Source organism: Pseudozyma flocculosa (assembly GCF_000417875.1).
Source record: "Pseudozyma flocculosa PF-1 unplaced genomic scaffold scaffold00002, whole genome shotgun sequence".
Classification (NCBI taxonomy): Eukaryota; Fungi; Basidiomycota; class Ustilaginomycetes; order Ustilaginales; family Ustilaginaceae; genus Pseudozyma; species Pseudozyma flocculosa.
The window spans coordinates 8,442-21,093 of NW_006920870.1; the positions used below are offsets into that span (position 1 = coordinate 8,442).

At 67.2% G+C, this 12,652-nt stretch overlaps 4 protein-coding genes across 4 annotated transcripts; 2 read left to right on the plus strand and 2 right to left on the minus strand.

Annotated features, from left to right (window-relative positions):
- Nucleotides 1-417: 417 nt before the first annotated feature.
- Nucleotides 418-849, plus strand: PFL1_00682 (uncharacterized protein; the record flags this gene model as incomplete). Its single annotated transcript, XM_007878184.1, has 2 exons — nt 418-662; nt 762-849. 2 exons carry the CDS (start codon nt 418-420, stop codon nt 847-849), a joined length of 333 nt encoding a protein of 110 aa, XP_007876375.1.
- Nucleotides 850-2,028: 1,179 nt separating this feature from the next.
- PFL1_00683 (uncharacterized protein) lies at nt 2,029-5,620 on the plus strand (the record flags this gene model as incomplete). Its single annotated transcript, XM_007878185.1, has 2 exons — nt 2,029-5,396; nt 5,572-5,620. The coding sequence occupies 2 exons, from the start codon at nt 2,029-2,031 to the stop codon at nt 5,618-5,620; spliced, it is 3,417 nt and encodes a 1,138-aa protein (XP_007876376.1).
- Nucleotides 5,621-6,240: 620 nt separating this feature from the next.
- On the minus strand, nt 6,241-10,207 carry PFL1_00684 (uncharacterized protein; the record flags this gene model as incomplete). The annotated part of the gene is made up of 2 exons (XM_007878186.1): nt 6,241-9,126; nt 9,218-10,207. 2 exons carry the CDS (start codon nt 10,205-10,207, stop codon nt 6,241-6,243), a joined length of 3,876 nt encoding a protein of 1,291 aa, XP_007876377.1.
- A 1,306-nt stretch (nt 10,208-11,513) lies between these two features.
- Nucleotides 11,514-12,221, minus strand: PFL1_00685 (uncharacterized protein; the record flags this gene model as incomplete). The annotated part of the gene is made up of 1 exon (XM_007878187.1): nt 11,514-12,221. The coding sequence occupies one exon, from the start codon at nt 12,219-12,221 to the stop codon at nt 11,514-11,516; it is 708 nt and encodes a 235-aa protein (XP_007876378.1).
- Between the last annotated feature and the right edge of the window lie 431 nt (nt 12,222-12,652).

Below are 12,652 nucleotides of genomic sequence, written 5' to 3' on the forward strand. Positions count from 1 at the left end.
AGAGAGAGAGAGAGAGGCAGGGCCGAGGCGCGAGGGGCGAGGGGCAGCGGGGCGTCGCCTGGACAACGACAGAGAGAGAGCGGTCGCGCCCACACGGCGCTCTGGCGTGCTGCCGGCTGGCCCGGGGCTTTGTGTCACTTTTTCCCTCTCGCCTGCGGGCGACGCGTTTAGGGCGGGTCAACGCGTTGCGGCAGGGCGCGGGCGGGCGACAAACACAGATAGACAGACGAGGGAGACGCACCCAACTCCTGCACGCACAGACGCAGCGACAGGTTGACAGACAGAGAGACCGAAACGCAGACGCAGACGCTCCTCGACCTGGCTCGGCCAATAGAGGCCCGGAGCAAGAAGCTCATTGCCACCCACCACCCATTCTCATCACCACCACCACCACCACCACCACCACCCGTCGCCACCATGTCGCAGCCCTACGCAGCCCACTCCCAGGCCAACGCAGCCGCAGCCGCATCCGCATCCGCATCCGCAGCCGCCTCTACCGCCGCCAGCAACACTGCCCTCTTGAAAAAGGAACGCCACTATGCCGCGCTGGCGGGTCAGCTAGAGGCCCTCTCCAGCTCCATGCTGGCCACGCGCGACACCATCATCATTGCCTCGGAGCAGGCCCACTACATCAGGCAGCTCGGCATCAGCCAGGCAGCCACGTGCGTCGTCGTTCGACTTGCCGCGTCCTTGTCCTTGGCCCTTTGGCCTGCTCTTGCCAGCTGACCTGGGTTCTCCCCTCTCCCTCTGGCCATCCGCAGCTTCATGGCCACGCTCGACTCGGTCACAAGGCAGGAAGACGAGCAGGACGAGCACAGGCGACAGCACGATGCGCAGTCGGGCCAGTGATACGCTCCTCGGCGCTCGTCGCTCCAATGGCAACTTCGAGTCACGGCCCCGTCACAAGATCTGGCGGCCGTCGGCGAGCGTCGCCCTCGCCCATCCGGCAGCGCCCCTCAAACCCCGCTCGCCCGCACTCGATCCCGGGGCGGCTAGGTGGTCGCATCAGGGTCACCGCCACTGGCCGTGTCCTCTCCATGCCAAGGCTGCACAGGTGCTGGCCTCGACAGCTGCCAATGAATGGCCTCCAGCCGCCGCCAGGATCGCGGCGAGCGCGTGGAGGCAGACGAGCCCCACGACGGCCGTCACCGCCGGCGCAGGGTGGCTCGTATGGCCCACAGACATGCACGCATCCGGAGTGTTGCAGCATCGACGCCTGCGGCCCAGGGATGGGTGAGCCTCTGTCTTGCTCCCGCCGCAAGCGTGCGCTTTTGACACCTGGACGGCGGCGGGACGCGGCTGCATCCCGGCCGCAGCGGGCTCCCCTGACGACCGGGCGATGGCGACGGCGACAAGACGAGACGAGACGGATGAGGGACAAAGCAGGCCGACGAAATCGGTGCTGCGCGTGTTGGTTGCTGATTGGATATGCACCGCGGAAACGATGCCAGCCGGCGCGTGGTGGTGTTGGTTGCAATGATGCCAGAGGAACGCTGCGCTGTCTGCTTCGGATCCGCACGGGCTGGTCAGGGGCTCGCGTGGGAGGGCAAGCGCGGGCCAAAGGGGGACCCTGCAGGGGGTTGTGTTTGTTGGTCGGGGCTGGCCCGAGGCTAGGCTGGCTGGCAAGGAGTGGCTAACTACGCTGGGTGTTGGTCGTCGCGGCCCGCGCCCCTTTTTTCGGGCCAGGGCGAGGCGGGGTCGAGCCTAGCGCTGGTGAGCCTGCCTGTCTGCCCGTTGGCTTTGGGCGTCTGTGCGGGTGTGGTGGGCTGGCAGGCCTGGCCCGCCTTAGCTTGGTCCTCGTTGCTGGCGGCGGGGACGTCTGTGGCCCGCCTCGACTCGTCGACCCTGCCTCGTCGTCGTCGTCGTTGGCCTCTTGTCATCACCATCACCATCCGCTAGCCTTGTCTTGCCTTGGTCTCGACTCGTCGCTCACTCCCTTGGTCGCCTTCCCGTCCCGTCCCGTCTCGTCTCGTCTACCCGCTCCATCTCAAACTCGTCATTCCGAGGCCATCGGCGGGTTCGCTCCCCATGCCTCCCCACGCCGGCGACGGCCATGCCCACGAGGCCCAACTGCCTCAAGCTCAGCCTCAGCCCCACTCGCAGGACGAGACTTCCTCGCACTCCGATACCGCACCCGCCTCGCTGAGCCAGCGCCGTCAACGCGGCAGCGGACCTGCCACCCTCCGCCTCAACACCAACTCGGACCGCGAACGCAGCCGCGACCGCAACGCCGCCGCCGCCAACAACAACAACAACAACCGCTCCAGCTTCCTCGCCGCGGCGGGGCAGCGACTCCTCCGCACCCCCGGCGCAGCCTCAATCGCATCCTCGCTCGACGCCCCCCTCAGCCCCGTACGCAGCTTCTACGGCGCCCTCTCGGCATCCCACCACCGCGACCGCAAGCGCAACTACGATGACCCGCAGCTCACCGACGAAATGTCGGCCGCCGCACCCGCCGCCGGAGCGGGCAACGGCATACGAACCTGGTACGAGTCCTACACCACCATCGACTGGATCCACGACGCCATCAAGGAGAGCTCCCGCCTCCGCCGCATCCGCCGCCTCCGCGGCATCCGCGGCCGCATCACAAACAGCTGGGACCGACTCCAGGGCTGGATCATTGTCACCATCACCGGCATCATCACCGCACTCATCGCAGGATGCATCGTAAAGTCCGAGGCCGTCCTCTTTGACCTCAAGGACGGCTACTGCCAGCGCGACTGGAGGCTCGCAAAGCGCTTCTGCTGTCCCTATGCCGGCGGGCCCGACTGGGACTCGCCTTCGGTCCTCACGGCGGCAGGCAACGTCGCCGCCGCCAACGTCAGCCTGGCCTCGGCCGCTTCGGCCCCGCTCTGGGCCTACCGCACCCGCCTCATGGACGCCGCTGGATCGTCGCCCTCCGACCCCTCGCGCGGCATCTTGACGGGCATGGGCAACCGCCTCCTCGCCGGCTGGGCCGGTCCCGTCGCCGGCAGCCCCGCATGGTCCCGCATCGCCGCCTCTGCCGCCGCCGCCTCGCGTGTCGACCTGCTCCAGCTGCAGCCCGAGACCGACGAGTGCCCCGGCTGGATCACGTGGGGCGAGCGGCTGCGCGGCATCGGCCACGACAGCTGGCTCGCCGACTACGGCATGTACGTCGCCATCGCCGTCCTCTGGTCGACGATTGCCAGCGTCCTCACCATCTACCTCACCTCGAGCGAGCTCTACCTCTCGAGCAAGAATGGCGGCGGCGGCAAGGGCGGCACCACCAGCAGCAGCAACAGCAACAACAAGCTACGCGGCGCAACCCTCGTCGACGACACAAACGAGCCAGACGAGCGCACCGCCCTCTTGAGCGGCAGCGGCACCGCCACCCAGGCCACCACCGCCACCGCCACCGCCACCGCACCGCCGCCGCCGCCGCCGCTGGGCCGCATCGCCCACGACAAGCGCGCCGACGCCGCGCTGGCGCCGCGCAAGATCCTCTACTTTGCCACGGGCTCGGGCATCTCGGAGGTCAAGTGCATCCTTAGCGGCTTCGTGATCCACGGCTACCTGGGCTTCTGGACGCTCTTTACCAAGTCGGTGGGGCTGACGCTGTCGGTGGCGTCGGGCCTGTCGCTGGGCAAGGAGGGGCCGTTTGTGCACATTGCGTCGTGCGTGGGCAACATTGTCTGCCGCGTCTTTCCCAAGTACGAGAACAACGAGGGCAAGCGGCGCGAGGTGCTGTCGTGCGCGTGCGCGGCGGGCGTCGCCGTGGCGTTTGGGGCGCCCGTCGGCGGCGTCCTCTTTTCGCTCGAGGAGGTGAGCTACTACTTTCCGAGCAAGGTCATGTTCCGCAGCTTCTTCTGCGCCATGGTGGCCGCCGCCACGCTGCGCGCCCTCGACCCGTTCGGGACGGGCAAGATTGTCCTCTTCCAGGTGACGTACGACAAGGACTGGCACTTTTACGAGCTGCTCTTTTTCGTCGTCCTCGGCGTCTTTGGCGGGCTGTACGGCGCCTACTTTACCAAGCTCAACATGGCCTGGGCCAAGCGGGTGCGCGCCAAGACGTGGATGGCGCGCCACCCGATCCTCGAGGTCGTCGTCATCACGCTCGTGTCGGTGGCCTTTTCCTACGTCAACGGCTACACGCGCATGGGCGGCGTCGAGCTCATCGCCGACCTCTTCAGCGAGTGCCACGAGCACGAGTCGCTCGAGGGGCTGTGCGTCTCGCGGCCCTCGGAGATCCGGCCGCTGGTGCTGGCCATCGCGTGGGCGATGCTGGTCAAGGGCGCGCTGACCATCATCACGTTTGGCATCAAGCTGCCGGCGGGCATCTTTATCCCCACGCTCGCCGTCGGCGCGTGCTTTGGCCGCATCGTCGGTCTGCTGGTGCAGTACGTGCAGTGGACGCGGTCCGACCTGGCCTTTTTCGGGTGGTGCGCCGCCAGCGACTCGGCGTGCATCGTGCCCGGCGTGTACGCCATGGTGGGCGCCGCGGCGGCCCTGTCGGGCGTGACGCGCACCACGGTGTCGCTGGCCGTCATCATGTTTGAGCTGACGGGCACGCTCACCTACAGCGTTCCCGTGATGCTGAGCATCCTCGTGGCCAAGACGGTGGCCGACGCCCTCGAGCACAAGGGCATCTACGACCTCGTCATCGACTTCAGCGGGCTTCCTTACCTCGACAGCAAGGCGGAGTACATCTGGGACGGCGTAAACGTCACCGACGCCATGGATGCCGGCGTCGAGACGATTTCGCTCGACGTGCCCAACTCGGTCCGCGGGCTGAGGGAGAAGCTGGCCCGCCTCGCCGAGGGCGCCGGGTACACTGACGGCGGCTTCCCGCTCGTCACGCGCGAAAAGGTCGGGTGCGTGCCCAACCCGGCCCTCTCGTCGTCGTCTGCATCCTCGCAGCCCTCGACGCTTCCACACTCGCCCGTCACCCCCGCCGCCGCCGCCGCCGCTACTTCGCCGATGAAGGGTACCGTCAAGATGGTAGGCTACATTGCGGCATCGGAACTGGAACATGCCCTCTCTTCCCTCCCCCTCCCAACGTCGTCGAATGGCGAGGAACCGACGACGACGACGACGACGACGACGACGACGACGATGAGGTGTACATTTAAGTACCTTCCCTACATCCGCGCCGTGGCAGAGGGCGAACCGGGTCGGATCCGCGATTCCATCCTCCTCCCTCCCCAGACGCAGACGCAGACGCAGACGCAGACGCAGACGCAGACGCACTCGTACCACGACCTTGATGAAGGGGAGGGGGAGGTGGATCTGAGCATCTACGTCGACAAGGCGCCAATTACGGTACAGATCCACAGCCCGCTCGAACTGGTACACCAGTACTTTACCCGGCTCGGCGTACGATACCTCGTCGTCGTGGATGAACTCGGCGCGTACCGCGGCGTCGTGTTTAAAAAGAGGTGAGTCGACGCAGCGGGCGGGCCGGGACGACGACGACGTCTTTGCTTGCGCTGCGCTGCGCTGCGACGATGGGATGCGATGCGATGGACGCGGGGACTGATGTTCTTGCCTCCCCCCCCCCACCCCCCTCCTCCTCTTTTCTTTGTCGCTTCATCGCGCGGCGTCGACGCACAGGTACCTCAAGTTCCTCGCTGACCTCGAACAGGCAAAGCAACACATCTAGACCCTTCCCCCGCTCCCTCCCTTCTGACCCCTCCTGCCCTCCCACTACGAGATCAGACCGACTCGACTCGACTCGACTCGACGCGAGACTGGCACGATACGATCTGCACTTTGGCCCGCGAAGATGGAGACCGCGAAGATGGATGCCACTCGCCCCCCCCCCCCCCACTGTCACCCACGCCTCTCGCCCTGATTTTACCCCCTTGACGATACACCGTACAAACGAACAGCAACGAACATAGTAACGACCTCGAATGAACCGGCATGCATGGTGAGACTCGGAATGGTACGATGGATTGCGCAGGGAGAGTGTGGATCGCGAGGATAGAGAGAGGGTGAGAAAGAGGGTGAGGGTGAGAGAGGGAGAGGGGGGGGATGACTGGGATCAGGGGCAAGGCGAGGTTGAGGCGACCAATGGGGCCGACACTCGAAACCCCTTTGGATCTGGTACAGATGGCGGCTGGCGGATGACGGTGTCCTGGGACAGGAAGGAGAGAATGGGCGGGAAATGGAAGGGGTGGGCGAGGAAGGGGGACGGGGATGGCCACGATGGATGAGGGAGAAGAGGGACGACGAGCGACGTCGGCATTCCCGGCGTCCCCCGGCTCTGACGGCACTGCATCAGGACAGCGACGAGGCGCCGTCGTCGACCGACGAGCCGCTCTTGGACAGGTAGCCGCGGTTGACAATCGAGCGGACGCGGTCGAGGGCCTCCTGCCGCTGCCGCTCCTTTTCCAGTGGCGTCTGCACGACGGTGGCGGCGGCGGCGGCAGCAGCAGCGCCCGGCGAGCGAGTGCGATCCTGGCGCTCCGCCATGCCAGCTGCCGAGGGAGTACCCTCGCCACCACTCGAGGGCGAGGGAGAGGTAGTACCGGCGGCGCCTTCAAACGGGCTCGACTTTGGCCCGCCGCTCAGCGTGGCCTGGTACCGCCTCGGGGGGCGGGCCCGCTTGACGAGCGCCGAGCGACGCTGCGGGCTGCCGCTGCCCGCTCCCCCACCGCTGCCACTGCCGCTCTCGCTCTCGGTGGAGGAGTGCATCCCGCGCCCGTGGCCATGCTGGTCGATGGGGCTCCAAGCGGAAGGGACGGACGGCGGCGAGGCCTGCTCGCTCACCCACCGCCTCGTCTTGGTGTTGGTCCGGTGCGCCGGGCGCTCCTGCTGCTCCTGCGCGTAGACCCGTGACGCCGGTGAGACGGGCGCTGCGACGCCGACGACGCTGCCAAAGCTCGGCATCACCGTCGACGACGACGAGGCGATGGCGCTGCCCGCATCGGCCTGGTCCCTCGCGCGACGAACGGGGCTGGCGTTGCCGCCATGCTGGGGCAGCTGGGTGCGCGGTCGGGTCACGACCGAAGTCGGGCTAGCGGGCGAGGCGAAGAAGAGGTCGTGTCGCATCGTCGGCGGCGGCGAGGCGATGCGGTCCAGAGGATTGGGCGAGGCGACGGTCAGCGAGGACGGCAGATGATCCTGCTGCGAGGCCGTCGACGAAGCCAGAACGGTCGACGAGACCGTCGATCCTGGGCCCCGCGGTGCCGCTGCGGCGCGGGACGGCGTCGTTGCGCTCGAGTCAGTCGCGAAGCGACGATAGGGCGTCCCCGGAGACGAGGCGGCGATGCTCCCACCCTCTTCTTCGTCGGCACGGTACCACCGCCCGTCCTCGCCCTTGGCCCACGTCTTCTTGCGCGACAGTGGCGTGTCGGGCTGACGTGCAGCGCCGGCCCACTTGGGTGTCGTCGGCTCGGCGGCTTGCCCGTAGTGCTGCTGCTCCCGCTGCTCCTGCATCGTCTGACGATCACCACGACCGTCCCTCCGCTCGGGCATGACCTCGGGAGTGCCTGGGTCCACCCCGACGTACCTCGAGAGCACGTCAAAGACATGGTCGAGGCTGCCCGGCTCGTCCATCTGCATGTAGGTCGGCACGAATGCCTCGCCGTCGTCGATGCCCGGGAGCGGGGTGTAGAAGGCCGACTTGTCCGCCACCGACTCGCTAAGCCCCACGGTGCGCACCGTGCCGGATCGCTGAGGCTTTCCCGCGCCCCTCGCAGCTGCTGCCGCCTCCCTGGCCGAAGCGGCAGGGGGCCGGCCCGTGGCCTCGGTGTCGGTGGCGAGCGATTCCTCGTCCGAGCTCGCACCTTCGCCGACTGCCCGCGATCGAGCGTGAAGCGGGTCGCCTCGGGCGAGGTCGGGAGTGTCGGGCACGTCGCTCTCGTCCTCGTACAGGGCCAGGAGGTCGGCGAGCGTGGAGGCATGCGCCTCGGGCGAGAGGCCGGGCGTGTTGAGCAGATCCGTCAGCTCCTTGGCCGTCAGCTGGCCGGGGCTCGTTGCGTCGGCTGCTGCCCTGCGGTCGTCGAGCTTGGTGCGCGTGCTCTTGGCACGGCTGACAGTCTTGGATCTTGACACTGGCTTCGGCACCTCTTCCATCTGCTCTGGTGCGCTCGGTCGGCTCCTTTTTGGGGCATCCTCCGCGACCTCCGCCGCTGTCACCGCGGCAGCTGCAACCGCTGCTGCTGCTGCCGCTTCTGCTTCTGCCTCGCCCGTCGCTCGCTTCGACACCGACTTCCGCGGACTGGCACGCGTCGGCGTCGGGCGCACGGGCGGGCTCGCCTGGTGCTGGATGGCGCCATGCGCGGCGGCATCGGCTTCCTCACGACCCTCTTGCGTCAGCGGTCGGTCGAGCGGCCTGGTCGAGGCGATGTAGTCGGTCGTGCTGCGCTGCTGCGTCTGCACGCGCGAGAGGAGCATCTCGGACTTGGACGACATCGTCGCCGTCCTCGCCACCTTGGCGGGGGGAGTCAGCACACTGCCGCCGTCGCGCAGGCTGCCTTCCCTACCCACCGGCGACGACATCGAGGCGGCGTGTGGACGCCACTTTCTCGGCGTCTCCATCGGCGGCGAGGGGGTCTTGTGGTAGTGCTCCTCGGAAGGCAGCTGCTCGTCGTACATGTACGTGGTGCCCGGCCGGCGCTTGGTCTTGCTGCGATTCAGTGCCGCTGCGGGCCCTTGCGACCCGGCGCGAGACTCTGGCTGCGAATCGGCAGAGACGGTGGTCCCTGCTGCGCTGTACGTCCCTTCGCTGTGCGCCTGGCTCAGGTTGCGGTCCAGCACGACGACGGAGTCGAGCTGAAGGTCGTCGTAGCCTTCCTGCGAGTTGAAGGCGTGCTGCGGCGCCCCGCTGGAGCCGGCTCCCATCCCGGGGCCGCGGGGCTCCACGACGGGCGTGGGCAGGTCCACGATCTCCGGGAGCGGCTTGTAATAGCCCCTGGACCGCGATCGCAGATTATTGGCACTGAGCGTCGATGGATGGCGGGAGAAGGAGACGTCGGACGAGGCGAACTTGGGCTGCGGCAGCATCGTCATCCCTCCGCCGCCGTCTGATTGTCCATGAAAGCGACTCAGACTGGACGGCGAGCTCTGCAAAGCCGGCCGGCCCCAGAGCTTCTCGGATTCGCCTGGGTCGTTGAACGATAGACCCAGCCCTCTGCCTTTGATGGGCTCGACGTCGCCCGGCTGCACACGGAGTAAGGAGGGCATCACAACACGGTCAGCAAGCTGCCGCGCTCGATCGGGTCTGCTCAGGGCATGCTCTCGCGCCACTCACGGAAGATCTTTCTGCAGCCCACCGACCGACGAGCTTGGACCACATGGATGGACCCGCCTGCCTCTCGGCGGCTGGGCCACGGTCCGGCCCGAGCAGGCTGCCGTTCTCTGGGGCCGCCTCGAGGTCTCCCCTCATCTGCCGCAGCCGGTCGCGCGACGCCGCCTGGCGCAGCGGCTGGTGGACCGACGTGTACCGGTCGACATCCAGCTGCGACCCTTCGGGCGAAACCATGCGCCGCACCTGGACCGCTAGCCACGAGTTGGACTGAACCTTGCCCTCGTGCTTGCCCGTCCTGGACCGCGTCGTGGGCGGAACCACGCGTCCCTTGTCTCCGAGGATGCGCTGGCTGAGGACGTGGAAGGTGCCTGGATACTTTTCGTCGTCGTCGTCCGAGTCGTACCCGATGTCGTCGAGGGCCGACTCCTTGTCGTGCAGGCTCAGGGGCCGCCCGTCCCATGAGCCTGGATGGTTGCTCTCGGTGCCCAGGTCGCTCGCCAGACGCTGGGCATGCCGATCGCGGCGCCGCGCCTCCCGCTTGCGGGCGTGCCACATCTTGCCCCACAGCCGCCCGCCCAGGCTGCAGATGAGGAAGACGCCGATCAGGACAAAGACGGGCGTGAGGTAGGCCACCTTGAAGCCCGAGTCGTCGTCGCTGCCATCTTGCTCCTTTTGGGCGTCGGGAGTGTCAGTCGATCTTGGGGATGGCAGGCTGCTCGAGGCCGACATCGAACTGCGGGCGATCGAGGCGGAGGAGGGGACGGGCGTGGCCGAGAAAGCTGCGCTCGCCGAAGTTGGAGCCACTGGCCTGACCATTGAGGCTGATCCGATGGATGCCGGGGCCGCCGGCGTCGCTATTGCGCTGGGCGTATCGGCGTGCCACTGGCCATCGTCGTACTCGGGCAGGTCGGGCAGCGAATCGTCGACGGGCGCTATCGGCGGCGGTTCTGCCTGCCTCCTGAGCCTGGCCATGCCAGCGTCCGGGGTCGACATGACGGCAAGGCGTCGCGTCCGCGGTGGTTGGGTCTGATCCGTTCCGGCGCGGCGACACTTGGTGGGTGTAGTAGCGAAGGTGTTCGAGGAGGGTGCAAGCAAGGCTAGGGAAAATGAAGGCGGCCCTCAACTGAGAATGCCGCTGTTGGGCACCAGGAGGTCGTCGGAAGAGCGATGAGATGGTAGCGAGAGTGTGAGTACGAGACGGTGACGGTTGCCGGTCAGGACGTGGGATGATGGTGTTGCGGTGCAAAACGATGGGGAGCTGGAGGTCGAAGCATGAAAGAGGAGAGGGGAGCCTGATTGATCGTGGTAGTTTGAGCTCGATCGTGCTACCTAGATGGAGAGCGTCGTCGGCGGCAGCGAGGTCCTTTGGCGGACAGACAACAACGAGTGCCGATTCGTACGGCCCTGGTCCGAGAGGCCAAGTGAGGACATCCGAACAGCGAGGGTGGGTAAGCGGGCATGTCGGTCACGCTCGCTGTTGAGCGCGCAACCAGGGACCAAAGCCCGGGCGGCCGAGGTATCTGTAGAAGTTACGGGGGGCGGCGACAGGAGATCCGAAGCGAGGGCCATGCCGTGCAAGGCTTCGACGGCCCGCTGCAGGCATCGTCATGGCGTGAGACGGATCAGTACGGCACACGGGCAAGAGAGGGCTCGAGATCACGGTGGATCCAGCAGGGCCGCGAGCCATGGCAGTTGACCAGGCCAAAGGGCAGTCCAGAGGGCCCAGAGTCGGCGAGGGAGAAGGTGGTTCAACCATGAGCGAGGCACAGGCGATGCGCTAACCAGGCAGACAAGGAGGGGGCATGGCGATGTGGGCCTCTGGGAGCAAGAGCAAGCAAGGTGATATGGCTGGTCGGGTGGGAGTTGGTGGTCCTCGAGATGCCGTGACGCGGCGGCCGGCCTGGGGCAGGCGCGTGAGTTGGCGAAATTCGACAGCCGGCTCGCTCGCTCACATTTCGCTTCGAATAAGGCGGTGTATTTTCGGTCGTCGCAGGGGGGGCCGTGGAGGGAATTCTATCGAGCGAGGAACAGAGGTCACAGAGGGGCCAGCAGACTATCGTGAACAAGGGGCAGGACGGGGACGTCAAGGACGGCATCGTCCGGCATGGCATCGCCGGGCAAGCCGCTCCCCAGCCTGCGAGAAGATGCTCGCGGGGGCGGTGCCTCGGCGCGATCCGAGACAGGCCGCTCGCCGTGGGCGTAGACAAGGTTGCTGGCGGGCGAATAGGCAGCGGCGGCTGGGCCGAGCTGCTAGTTAGTTGTTTGTGCTGGCCGTCGCTGTCGGCCTGCTGATGTTACATTACTTCCTCTTGCGGGTGACGGTCTCGAAGCCGTCCTCGTCGATGATGGGTTCCTGCCTCTCCCTCCTGGCGCGCTGCTCGTTGCCCGCCTCTGCGCCCAGACGATCCGCCTCCATGACGCCGCCGTGCGACTGGACCATGCGCTGGGCGGCCTGGACGCGCTGCTGATCGTCTTCGTCCATCTCGTCGTCGTCGTCCGAGTCGCCGTGGCCGTGGTGGTCGTGCACCTCGGACTGGTCCTGACCTGCCGAGGCGTTCGTCTTTTTCCCCTTTAGCTCCTGGAACGCGGTCTCGAGCTGCGCGACGGCCTCTTGGCCCTTGTTGGCCTCGTCCGGGTTGTCGGTGAAGATGGCCTTGTGGAGCCCGACGATGCGTCCAGCCACCCAGTCGGGGCTTCCGTCGTCGAGGCGGCACTCGAACTCGTCTGCAATGTAGCTCTCGAGCGTCTCTGCGAGGTCGTCGATGTCGGGCTGGTTGGCGGCGCCGGCGTCGCCGTGCTCGTCGCAGAGGTAGCTGATCAGGTAGTCTCGCTTGTCGAGGCTGTCGGGCCCGCCCCACTCTTCCGAGACGGCGAGGCGCATGGCGGGCCACAGCTCAAACGTGAGGATGACGGCGCGCGCAAACAGCAGCTGCTGCGGCGTCGGGGCAGGCTCGGCGGCCGAACCGGCCGGCGGAACGGCCGACGACGAGGCTGCGGCGGACGCCATGTCGCTCGATGTCTTGAGGCGAGGCGAGGGGAGGCGATGCGGCTTGCACTCGGTTCCTTCGGGAGAGAGCCGAAGAAGGGACGGTGGTAGCCGAGTGAGAAGAGATCGGAAGGCTACCGGCTGTGGCGACAGAGAAAGAGGGGTGCCGGTTGGTGATGGTGAGGAGGGGCTAGGGCAGGAAGAAACCAAAAAAGTTTGCCTCGCCGCCCCGGTGGGAGGCCCGGGCAGGTGGAGGCTTTGCAGCCGGAGCCGAGCCGGCGTGCGGGCCAAGCCAGGGCAGGGCAGGCCTGGCCTAGCGAGGCCCAGCGAGGCCCAGCCAGGCGCAGCCAGGGTGTTGGTGTGGAGGGAGGGGCTGAACGGGACCAGGCCGAAGAGGCGACGACACAGCCCCCCACCTGGCCTCGGCGTTTTCACATCTCTTGCACGGCAGC